Genomic DNA, 13208 nt, shown 5'->3' with positions numbered 1-13208 from the left:
GAGGAACCACCTCCACGAAGAGGGCGATGAGTCGCACCAAGCGAGAACCAAAATGGAGAACAAAGAGCTCCACGAACCAAGAAGAAGAAGCCACCACTCGCAGCTCGAGCCGAGCAACCGGCTTAACTTCCCTCCAAACAGGGCAGCTTGAAGCAAAAAGCTCTCCCGAGCCAAACCGAAGCTCACGGAACCATCAAAGCAAAGACCCTCCAAAAAGCCTCCTCCCGAGCCAGGCCTCAGCTGAAGTTCACTGAGCCAGCCGAAGCAAAAAGCTTCCAAAGGCCTCAAACCCTAACGCAAGCCAAGCAGGACCTGACGGTCTGCTGAACGACTACTCTCAACTCCCTTCTCCAACTCTGCCCAACGACTACTCTCTGCCAAAGCAAAAAGCTTACTGTCCACGAACAAAAGAAAACGATCTCCTCTTATCCTTCTCTGCCCCCCCTCCTCCACGCCCAGCGTGACTCATGCTCTCGTGATCCATCCCCCCGCTCAACCACGATTGGGAGGGAGTTGTTGACATCATGAGTCACGGGACGGCAGGGTTCTTCCTCTTCGCAAAAGAGGGGGAGGGATGTCTCCATTGTTCGTTCCCTAACTATGAAATAGATCCGCAGCGCATCTAATCGATTTCTGAACATTTAAACAATGGAAGGTGAGCTACATGGAACAAGCACTTATCGGCATAGCTGACTAAAGGAACCTGCATGTTGTGTGCAATCGAATTCCCAAATTCGTAACAATATTGTTGTGGTTGAGGAAATTTGCAAACCACCATTGAGGTCCCATAGGTGAGATATCTCTGTAAGTATATGTGTAGTTAGCCCAAACCCGTTGTTTAGAGGGAATAAATGTCATTCATTCGGGCTGCGACCCTTTAAGATAGCCGTTTTTCTGTTATATCTTTATTTTGAACCAACCACGTCTCAACCGCCATCACACAACAACCACCAACCGCAACTCCGCTTCACAACAACAACAACGCCAACAGCCACGACCTTTACCGTCACAACTCGCTCTCGCAATCATCGCATCACCGCCATGCCAAGCGTCACCGTGGCCAGGGACCACCACAATAAACCCTCCACCACCTTCACCTCTCCCCCTTCTGCCGCCATTCCCGCACCGCTTGTGGGCACCGATCCTGGACTCGTACAGGGCGCACGCCGAGCAGCGGGTGCAAAAAGCGGCCTTTCCGGGGAAGTCGGATCAGGAATGATTCACGCCCACTTCTGTTCCGTCCTATCAGCGAGCGCGGGACGATTTGGCCCCGCCTCCAGGCGCGTCGGAGTAGAATCGATATATGCAGATTCGCGGATCGGGAATGATTCACGCCCACTTTTCCTCCGTCCAATGGGGGAGCGTGGCTCCGCCCCCGAGCCGATCCTGATCCAAAAATCTGCATATGGTTTCTCCTGTCGCACTATAAAGCGCCGAGCGCGGAGCGAATTGGGTCGAGTTGAGAGTTTCTGTTTCGGGCTCGGGCGAGTTGAAGAGGTGTGGCAGCGGCAGCGGCAGAGAGAAGAGTTTCTATTTCGGGCTCGGGCGCGTTGTGGTGGCGGCGAAGCTTGGCAGGAGCAGCAGTCAAGACGGGGTTCGGAGTCTGTCGGGGAGCTGCGGAGAGGGGAGGCCGGGAACGCGGTCGAGGTCGCAGTGGAGTCGCTCGTCGCGGGACCCAAGCAAGCCAGATATCCTCTTTCCCCAGAGCATCAACAACCCCCCCTGTTTCCCCCCGCGCTGAGATAGTGCGAGAAGGGGGCCCCGTTCCCACCCCATTCCAGGCAGTGCCAGCGAGGCCCGCGGAGGAGCGCGGAGTCGGGGCGCCGCCGCCATTTTGCGGCTCATCACCAGACGGGTAGGCTCGACGCGGTCTCGGCCCCAGGCCCGTCTGCCCCCTTGTAGTTGAGGGTGGCCCCTTCTTCTTTTGCTTTGGAGTATATATATGTGTTGTCGGCGCCGTCTGTAAAGTAAAACTGTGTAAGTGTTGCCGTGTGCTCGCGTAGTCGGTAGTAGATCTGCATTGTGTCTCTTTTGTTGCATTTGCTTTTTGTGCATAATTGTTGTGTTACTTTTACATTTGCTTTTGGTGCATAATTGTTGTAATTGTATATGTGTGCTTTCCGTTTGCCGTGGAATAAATGTGCCTTATGTTGAACTGTTTTTCCCGTTTCGCTTCGTCTTTTCTTTAATTGAATCTCCATCTTACTTCACGTAAAGGGTTGATCGTGGGCTAAATACGCCCAATAATTAATCGGAACCGTCGAGGTTGACGATAACACCGCTCGGTTATCCCGATAGTACGGAACGGGTCGCTTAAAGTGGCCTGTGTCCGAAGTCGACCTGCGGCGAGGTGCGATCGCCCGGTCTACCCTCCGTGTGGGTACTTAGGTAGGTCGAATTTGGCGAACAACCCTATCCCACGCGGGGGGCCGATTGGCACGATCATGGTGAGGCCGAAAGGCCCACCCGTGACTAGTTCCCGGCGTTAGTCCGAGAGGGTCACGACGGAATTGTCCGTCCGGTGGGCGACGTGCCGCGATTCGAGTTACGTGGCCGTTCGCACGCCGGCGGGCGCGAATCCGCAACAATATGATTACAAGGAAGTGGGGAAGCATCGCTTTACCCTCCTTGCCACGGTGGTTAGCATTGCTCTTCTTGACATTCGGTCGAGAAAATTTATTATCCTGATTTTTCCCTGACACAGGTCAACTCGTCCATGTAAAAAAATAGTTTTCTGTTTCTTATGGAATTTTCTGCGAGAGGAATATTGCCAAAAATTAGGGCAAATAAACCGAGAAATCATCTCAAAATGCAAAGCCTCTCCGTGTCTGTTTTGTACTCTAATTAAAATTATAAAAAATGACAGGTTAAAAAAGTCTACATTTTATTTATTTGTGTTCTCCATATTCTCATAATAGAGATTTGTTTAAGATTTGATGACAAAAGCTGAAATGGTAAAATATATATATATATATATATATATATATATATATATATATATATATATATATATATATATATATATATATATATATATATATATGTATTGGACGGATACACTGAAGGTCAATGGTAAATAAATAAAAACGGAAGCAAAAAAATGGGCTTCTCTCGCTTTATCGCTGCAGAGGGGATAATAAGAGCTATTTATAGTCACTATGACTTTGCCCCTTCACATTCTGAACCAATTTTTAATTATTTTCTCTATATTCTCATAACAGGTTTGTTGAAAATTTGAAGACAAATGGTAAAAAGGTTATGGCCAGACTGAGAAGCAGAAAGATGCGCGCGCGCGCGCACACACACGCGCGCACACGCACACACGTCTCCCGGTGGAAGGGAGGGGCAGGTTTGGGGGGGGGCGAGAGGCTAATGAGGTATTTATGAACATCTTTTGAAAATCGGAAGTTTGATCAAAAGCATTTTGTTTAAAGAGCAAGTTATATTCGTTTACTCTTTCCATTGAACACCTCAAGGCCCAAAACATTGAACATAACATACAACAAAGTAGAGAATTCATGGAACACGTTACCACACACAGTCTTGGGGAAAAGGACATGGGAAGAGTCTTAAACTCTTGCTTTGCATTTCCTTGCATGATCGATCTATGTTTGTTTTCCACCGAGACCAATTCTGTCCATGGTCGGCTCTGCCCAACATCAGCTGGCGAAATGGCTGGGAGAGTTACAGCAAGCAACGCTCGAGTCAGTCTCCAGGTTTGTAATCAAAGATTCTTTCACTTTTGCTGCTGCCATAAGGGAGACGTGTCCAACTGGTTTGGGGAATGTAATGTGTTCTTTAGACATTGATAGCCTGTTTACAAGTGTCCTTTTGACAGAGACCATCGATATATGCGCACATTTGCTATATCACATGGAGCCTGAGCATCCGTCCATTTCTGAATCTGTCTTCATGGAAATGATGAACATGGCTACAAGAGGTGTCGAGTTTAGCTTTAATAACATTATGTTCATCCAAATTGATGGGGTGGCCATGGCCTCTCCTTTGGGCCCAACGTCAGCAAACATCTTTGTTGGCTATCGAGAACTGCAGAAGTTGACCAAGTTGCAGGTAACTCAATCCCCCATCGTATACTACAGATATATGAATGACATATTTTGCCTGCTTGAATCTTATGAAGTCTGACCACTTCTTGAATGAATTTAATTATCTTCATCCTGCCCTCAAGTTCACGACGGAATTGGAACATTCTGATTGCTTTCCCTTTCTGGACCTCATGGTAGAGAGATCTGCATCATAGTTTACTACGTCCATCTATAGAAAGCCCCCTTTCATGAGCCAGTCTACTCGATAGGACTCTTTTAGTTGAACGAGATACAAGACTGGTTTGATCAATATACTAGTGAGTCAAGCTAAGAGGATATGTTCCAATTCCAAGCTTCAGACAGAGATGGACAAGGTTGCCGGCATCCTCAATGAGAATGGATATCCTGAGTATATCATCAGGAGGTTAATGCATAAATTCCTCACTGCTATAGATGAATGGAAGATGGGTCCTGAAGAGTGCCCGATCTACATCAAGATTCCTTGGAAAGGGAAAATGTCACAAAGATATGAGGAACAAATCAAAAGATGAGTCTCAGACACGTATATGACTGTTCATCCAAGAGTGATTGTCACCTCTCGACGTCTGATTCCTGCAGTTCAGAAGGATGTTCTGCCTGCCTCAAAACTTATATTAGCAATATTATTTATGAGTTCAAGTGCCGATGTGATGCTCGGTATGTCGGTAGAACTCCCCAGACTCTGACTGACAGAATCAAACCACATTCCTTTGTCCATCAGGAAAAACACAATTGGTACATGAATACAGCCAGTACGTGCTTGTAGGAAAGTCCCAGCATCAATCCCAACATCGTGTGCATCTGCTATTGGACAACATTTGATTGAGAACGCAAACTGTGCTGAACATTACAATGTGGATGCATTCAAGATATTGAGTAGAGGACGAAGTATAACACATTGTCGAATACTAGAAGTGACATTTATCTGTTCCATGGATCCGATGTTATGTCGGCAAAAAGAGTTTGTCCGCTCGCTTTGCTTATTTGTGCAAAGGAGGAGAGGAACATGAACTCATCTCATGATCACAGATGTTGATGAAGAGGATTCTGCGACTGACTTAGTGGCCCCGCCTCAGACTCTGCAACCTCCAATTGGAGAGTTGAACACTGAACAGGCTCCTCCCACCTAGACCGGTAAGATGTGATGCTGTATCAGTCGAGAACATCCAATTGGAATTAACTTTGTAGATAGGTGTCTATTAGACTGTTCTTCTGCCTTACCTCATTCACTTTGTGCGAATTTCACCTGAAGAGAGCACAACGAAAAGCTTTGTGGTTTTCTTTTTAGTCTGTTTTATGGTGATGTCCTACAAATGTCTTTGTTTATGCCTATATTGAAGTTTTGTAGTAACCAAGCATCTTTTTAGGTTTGTTTTGCTCATGAACCTTACATAACAGGTATGATGGTATGAGCCAATGATGCTCTGCTCAGGCGAGTTTTTCTTCACCATCAAGCTTTATCCATGCATTTGTACAATTACAAACCTTCTACGAACTCCTCTCAGAGAAAATTATGATTTTGCAACAACCTTTGAGAAGACGATGCACGAAACAAACAGCGCCATGCACCACCATATTTGTCTGAATGCAGATGCTCACAGTTACTGTGCCCTCAAGGCATGACAGCAAAATGCTGATCATCATAGTTACCCTGCCCTCAGGGCATGAGACGGCATGAATATTTTTCCAAGTACTGCAAAAAAAAATTTTTTGAAAGTTCTAAGAAGTGTTCTACAGTGTTCAAGTATACAATTCAATTCAAATAAAATGAAGATTTTAAAGGTCGTAGGAAAAAAAAAATTCGGAAGTTTACTGCCGTTTACTTTTACATTAGTTATTTGTGCCTGTTTGTGTGTGTGTGTGTGTGTGTGTGTGTGTGTGTGTGTGTGTGTGTGTGTGTGTGTGTGTGTGTGTGTGTGTGTGTGTGTGTGTGTGTGTGTGTGTGTGTGTGTGTGTGTGTGTCCTTTATGACGTCCCTAAAAACAGGAAGTTTCCTGTTTGGAATCGTTTTCAATTTTGTTTGACTGTCAGGCAGGCGAACAGAGTAAAAAAGAAGATCATCTCCCTCCTCTCTGCACATGTGTGATCGGGACAAATTCAGAGCCAAAGTACCGCTAAACTACAGGTTCATTTTCCGATTCATGTTCAAAACATAACATTCAATTGAAATGATGTTGTTGCTCGATCACAAACCGATGTTTGTGGACAGACAGACAGTCAGACAAAGTGAACCAATTGCTTTACCCCGCTTTTCACTTCACGTGCGCATGGTAATAATCATAACTTACCATTGGGTATAAAAGATAGTTAAACATTTGACCTTTTCATGAGTAATACCCTAATAATTTGTAACCTTTTATTCATATTGAGTATTTACCGTACCTTTGTGTTCGCTCTCTGAGCCGTGTGGACTGCCATCACATGACGATCCAGTCCGCACTGCACACACACAAGGAAAAGTAATACAATAATTCCAAACAACACATCAAATTATAATAATGAGAGGAGATGCCCATACAGTATTGTAATAGATTCCTGAAACGATGCGACTTTTTCCTCTTTTTTTTCTAAAATAAAACTAAATTGCATCAATCAAAATACTCCACGTACATAATGGAAGAAGTTCGGCCATCCAATCAAGATCAGATTATTATCCTCACCAGAGGAGAGGGTTTTGTATTTGGGTCCGTTTGTACATCAAAAAAAAGTACGTACTACTTGAACGGGAGTATGTCGATAAAGTATGTCTTAAGGATGCGAGTGAATCAATGAAGTTCTCATTCCGTCAAGTTGTGTTTAACTTCTGGTGACATTCATGATAATATTTCTCCAAACATCCCAATCCTGAAGCTCTGGCAGAGAGTGCCACTAGGGAGCATCCATTTGATGAGTCCGTCCATCAACTACAAGGTGTGCCTCTTCCTCCTCTCAACCATCTATGAAGTATGTACTATAAAAAAAACGTCCACATCAGTAAAATGTGTGCATCTATAAAATACTTATGATTGGAATGTGAATCAATCCAATAAAACCGAAAAGGTCTGGTTGCTCACTGTATGAACATAAGCGTATATGCCCAGTCTAAGCTCTGCCCCCGAGGGAGTGACGCGCCACCACACCAAGCAATGTGAGATGAGGGAGGAGCATACGTCATGTGACGTACGATGCAAGGTCGCTGAAGGCACCGTTATTTCATGTTTTTCAGAAAGTTGATTCAAAATTAAAAGTTTTTATTGTGACGTTGACCTTCCACATGTGAAAATAATGTGGTGCAGCCAATCTCTGGGAAATTGGCCCTGAAGTTTGGAAATGTATATGCAACTGACTCGCTCTTATATATGGTGCCTTCAGAAAGTATTCACACCCCTCAACGTTTGTCACATTTTGTTGTGTTACAGTCCAAATTTAAAATGGACTAAATTAATATTTTTTTGTCACCGATCTACATAAAATACCCCATGATGACAAATTGAAAACGTGTTTTGAGAAATTTTTACAAATTAATTTAAAATAAAGACTGAAATGTCTTGCATCAATACGTATCCAACCCCTTTGCTATGACACTCCAAATTTAGTTCAGGTGGATCCAATTTCCTTTGATCATCCTTGAGATGTCTCTACAACTTGAATGGAGTCCACCAATGGCCAATTCAATGAAATGGACATGATTTAAAAAGAAACACACCTTTCTATACAAGGTACCACAGTTGACAGTGCATGTCAGAGCAGAAACTCTCCCGTGAAGTCCAAGGAACTGTCCGTAGAACCCTGAGATAGAATTGTGAGGAGCCATAGATCTGGGGAAGGATATAAAACAATTTATCGAGTGTTGAAAGTTCCCAAGAGCACAGTGAACTCCATCATTAGGAAATGGAAAGAATATGGAACTACCCAGACTCTTCCTAGAGCTGGCCGTCCGACCAAACTGAGCAACTGGGCAAGAATGACATGAGGGAGGTGACCAAGAACCCAATGACCACTCTGAAATAACTAGTTCCTTGGCTGAGATGGGAGAACCTGAAGGAAAGGACAACAATCTCTGCAGCACTTCACAAATCTCGGCTTTATGTGAGAAGGACCAGACAGAAGCCACTCCTGAGAAAAAGGCACATGACAGCACACCAGGACTTTGCAAAATGCACGTGAAAGATTCAGAGCATGAGGTAAACGATTATTTGGTCTGATGAAACGAAAATTGAACTCTTTGGCCTGAATGCAAAGCACTACATCTGGTGGAAACTGAGCACAGCTAATCACCCATCTCACACGATCCCTACCATGAAGCATGGTGATCGCAGCATCATGCTTTGGGGATGCTTTTCAGCGGCAGGAAATGGGAGACTTGTAAGGATAGAGGGAACAATGAATGGAGCCAAATACAGGCAAATCCTTGAGGAGAACCTGCTTCAGAGTGCAAAAAAACAACAACTCAGACTGCGGTGAAGATTTACGTTCCAACAGGACAATGACCCCAAGCATAAAGCCAAAGCAACACCAGAACAGCTTCAGAACAAGAATGTGAAAGTCCTTGAGTGGCCCAGCCAAAGCCCAGACTTGAATCCCATTGAGAATCTGTGGAAAGACTTGAAGATCGATGTTCACCGATGCTCCCCATCCAACTTGACAGAGCTTGAGCAAATTTGCAAGGAAGAATTGGAGAAAATCCCCAAATCCAGGTGTGCAAAGTTGATACAGACATACCCAAGAAGACTCGAAGATGTAATCACCACCAAAGGCACTTCGACAAAGTATTGACTCAGCGGGTTGAATACTTATTGACCCAAGACATTTCAGCTTTTCATTTTTGATTGATTTGCAAAAATTTCTAAAAACATGTTTTCACTTTGTCATTATGGGGTATTTATGTAGATCGGTGACAATTTTTTTTTTGTACTGTATTTAATCCATTTTAAATTCAGGCTGTAACAACAAAATATGACAAAAGTCCAGGGGTGGGAATACTTTCTGAAGGCACCGTACATAGATACTCGTCTTCGTGAAAGTGAGTGTAGGTCTGCGTTGGCAGACGAGTTAAACGATGGATTATATCAACTGAAAGCCAGGAAGAGAAGTTAACTGTCATGGGAAACAAGGTGTGGCTGACGTTTTGAGAATTAGCTCGAATCATATTTTCCTCCAACGGTCAACCTCACCTCACTTACGTCAGTTAACATTACTCTTTGGTTTTCAGGTGATAAAATCTTTCATTACTCAACAAATTCACACAAGAGGAACATCATCAACATAAGCACATGTAAAAATGGTAATTATGACATCTCATCTCGCTGGACACTTTCTGTAAATCCTCAGCTGACTGAGGAAGGATTGTAGACACAGAATTCTGTGTAGTTTTGAAGGAGCGGGAGTTAGGGACATTGAAGGAAGGGTAAACGATATTGTATCAGGTCATGGCAGGAAGAAGTTGGTTGTGGTACACCTCGGTGTGAATGATGTTGGGAAAGTTTACTCAGAGGTTTTGAAAAATAGATAAAGGATATTGGGTAAGCAGCTGAAAGCAAATGGTTGTGAGGTCATGTTTTCTGGGATCCTCCCAAGATTAGGAAACAATATAGAAATTATGAGCAGAGCAAGACATCAACCAACGGCTGGAAGGGAGGAAGGTTTTATATTTAGGAAGCAGTGGGAATCATTTAGGGGACAAAGGGAGTGTTTCCAGAATGATGGCCGTATATTAAATAGAAAGGGTGCAGAAAGGTTTGCAGAGGGAATTGAGGAAGGAATTCAGGCTTTTTTAGGTCAGCGGAGGGTGGAGAAGGTATTAAGGAAGGTACGGATGATGTAATTTGGATGAGTAAGGCCAGGCAGGAAAATATAATTTTAGGAAGGGAAAAGTTAAATATATTCTATACCAATGCCAGAAGTTTAAATTATAAGAAGAGCTTGCATCCAAAGTAGATAGCGAGGAGTACGATATAGTTGCAGTGAGTGAGACACGGTTTAATGAGGAGAGTAACTGGAGGACAGGATTAGAAGGCTACAAGGTGTGTCGGTGTGATAGGAAAGAGAGAATAGGAGTAGTAGCAATCTGGGTAAAGGACAGCATTGCATCAAGAGAAAGTGGTGACATTAAGGAAGGAATAAATGTTGAAGATTCTGTGTGGGTAGAGATTAGAGATTGTAAAAACAGTAAGATACTGGTAGGATGCTTTTATAGGGCTCCGGGTCTCTCTCTATCGAGTGCAGCCTGTGGATGCTGGTTGCATCATTGGTTGGGACGTGGCTATGCCGCTGATGCAGTGTCCTCCTTACCAGTACACTGGTGTTCATTTTGCCGACCTCGGAAGGATGACGGGCTGAGTCAACCTCCTGGTGTATTTTAATTCAGCGGCCAACGGGGCTTGAACTCAGGACCCTAGGATCCCAAGCCGCCACCCTAACCACAAGCCAACACCAGGCTTGGCTCCGGGTGGGAAGGAAGAATAGGAAGGAGGAGTAAATTAAGAATTTAAAAGGGCATGTGGTAAGGGAAGAGTATTGATTATGGGGGATTTTAACTTGCCACGGATAAATTGGGTCCAGGAACAGGGAAAGGGCACAGCGGATGAGGATTTCCTAGTTTTATTCCAAGATTGGTTTTTTTACCCTGTTTGTAGATAAGTCCATGAAGGGGGGGGGTGCAGTGTTCGACCTCCTTTTAAGTAACGATCCAAATATGATGGAGGAGGTGGAGGTTGGGGAACATTTAGGAGCAAGTGACCATAACATTGTGTGTGCAAAGATTCTGTTGAGGGTTAGAGTTCAGGATAGTAGGGTAAGGATATTAGATTTCAGGAAGGCAAACTTTGAGGGTATGAGGAGAGAATTTGGTGATGTGGATTGGGAGACTAACAACAGGACAATCAGCATCAGAAAAATGGGAAATCTTCAAGGACCAAATGTATAGAGTGCAGAGTAAGTACATTCCAATGAGGTGTAAAACTAGAAGTAGAAAGAGACCAGGGTGGTTGAGCAGTGAGATAAGGAACGCCACTTCGGAGAAGCAGAAGTAAAGGCATTTATTAGATTTAAAATCACAGGACTGGAGTTAGATTTATATCACTATCGGAGTAAACAGTTGCAAGTAAAGAAAATAACTCGGCAAGCCAAAAGAGAATATGAGAAGGACATGGCTAAGAATATTAAACATAATAGCAAGGCTTTCTTTAAGTATATCAGGGGTAAATAACAGGTTAGGACCAGTCTGGGCCCATTGAGGAATATCACCAGGAGAGTGGTTAGTGCTGAAAGCGAGATGGCAGGCTTATTAAACAGGTATTTTTCTTCAACTTTTACACAAGAACAGTCAGGAGAATTGCCAATAGCTGAGAGTATCTGTCAAGGAGGGGAGGAAGGGATTTTACAGAAGATCCAGGTTGGAGTGGAGGAAGTAAAGGAACAGCTCGGTAATCTAAGAGTAGATAAGGCTCCGGGTCCAGATAATATACACCCGAGAGTATTGAGGGAGGTGGCTGAGCAGGTAAGCGAGATGTTAACGGATATTTTCAATAGCTCACTGGAGTCAGGACAGGTACCGGAGGATTGGAGAGTAGCAAATGTAACTCCATGTTTTAAGAAAGGATCCAGAGAAGAATTGGGAAACTATTGACCTGTGAGTGACTTCAGTTGTGGGGAAGGTGTTGGAGACATTAATTAAAGACCGGATGAGGAACCATTTAAACAAATACAAACTAATTAAAGGTAGTCAGCATGGGTTTACCAAAGGTAGTTCCTGTTTAACAAATCTTTTCGAATTCTATGAAGCAGTGTGATTGGGTGGATGAGGGAAAGGAAGTGAACATAGTATATCTAGACTTTAAGAAGGCATTTGATAAGGTACCATATCGGAGGTTGTTAGCCAAAGTGAGGACTTGTTGAGTGGTTGGTCAGGTAGCTAATTGGATTGCAAACTGGCACAGTGATAGGAAGTAAAGAGTGGCTGTGAGTGGGAGGATGTAAGTAGCGGGGTACCTCAGGGATGAGTACTCAGACCATTGCTATTCAATATTTACATCAATGATTTGGATAATGGGGTAAAGAGTAAGCTTTCCAAATTTGCAGATGACACAAAGATTGGAGGTAAGGTGGATAGTAGAGGGGGTGGTGATCAGATACAGGAAAGTATTGATACTTGTATGGATTGGGCAAAAGACTGGCAGATGGAATTTAACCTGAGCAAGTGTAAGGTGTTGGGGATGGGAAAGAACAATGAAAAAAGAGATTACAGGATGCAAGGGGTAATTTTGGAGCGTGTCACACAGGAGAAGGACCTGGGGGTGGTAATAGATACGGAAGGTAAGCAGGCAGCACAGTGCCAGGCAGCTATAAGTAAAGCAAATGGGGTCTTCGGCTGTATTCGGAGGGGGATCAATTCTAAAATCAAGAGGTGGTGTTAACATTGTCCAGGAATTTAGTGAGGGCCACATCTAGAATATTGTGTGCAGTTTTGGTCACCACAGTTCCGGAAGGACATAGATGCCACAGAGAGGGTTCAGTGCAGGGTGACGAGATTGCAAGTACCTAGCTAACTCGACTCAGCTATGAGGTGCGGTTGAAGGAGACAGGGCTTTATTCACTAGAAAGGAGGTGGTTGTGAGGAGATATGATAGATATTTTTAAGATAATGAAAGGTTATAGATAAAGCAAGTGATGATGAATTATTCAACAGAGTAGACAGTGATAGGACCAGGGGCCATACATAGCCTGAGAGTAAAGAAGAGGAGAGTTAAGACGGTAGTAAGGCAGGGGACTTTCACTCAGAGAGTGGTTAATGCATGGAATGGTCTCCCTGGAAAGGTAGTGGCAGCAGAAAAAATAGATAAGTTTAAATTAGAATTAGATAGGTACCTGGAAGTTATGGAGATAGAGGGGTATGGGGATGTTAAGACTTTTAGGTAGTTTGAATATTGATGGTGATTGTGTACGGAGTGCTGTTGGTGGGGGTCTTGTTAAGGGGGGTTGTGTGGTTGATGTGTGTTTTTAACCAAGCCCATGCCCCCTCTCCGAGGGGAAGAAAAGAAGAAGAAAAAATATATATACAATTTTTTTTTCTTTCATTAATGAAAATGATCTTGGGTTGGTGTGGTGTTCGCACAGGCATGATGGGCTGAATGGTCTCCACCTGTG

At 43.9% G+C, this 13208-nt stretch overlaps 1 protein-coding gene across 2 annotated transcripts in view; it reads right to left on the bottom strand.

Annotated features, from left to right (window-relative positions):
* The window catches only part of LOC147014580 (transcription factor IIIA-like), a 30965-nt gene that overhangs the window by 2793 nt on the left and 14964 nt on the right, over nucleotides 1-13208 (bottom strand). For both annotated transcript variants that reach the window (XM_085852653.1, XM_085852654.1), the window contains one exon: nucleotides 6468-6524. In XM_085852653.1, the coding sequence (XP_085708779.1) occupies nucleotides 6468-6524 (57 nt within the window). The remainder of the gene's footprint in view (nucleotides 1-6467; nucleotides 6525-13208) is intronic.

The sequence above is a fragment of the Eptatretus burgeri genome, chromosome 13 (genome assembly GCF_056783735.1).
Source record: "Eptatretus burgeri isolate ZD-2024b chromosome 13, Ebu_testis_v1, whole genome shotgun sequence".
NCBI lineage: Eukaryota > Metazoa > Chordata > Myxini > Myxiniformes > Myxinidae > Eptatretus > Eptatretus burgeri.
This window is presented reverse-complemented; position numbering and strand designations above follow the sequence as displayed.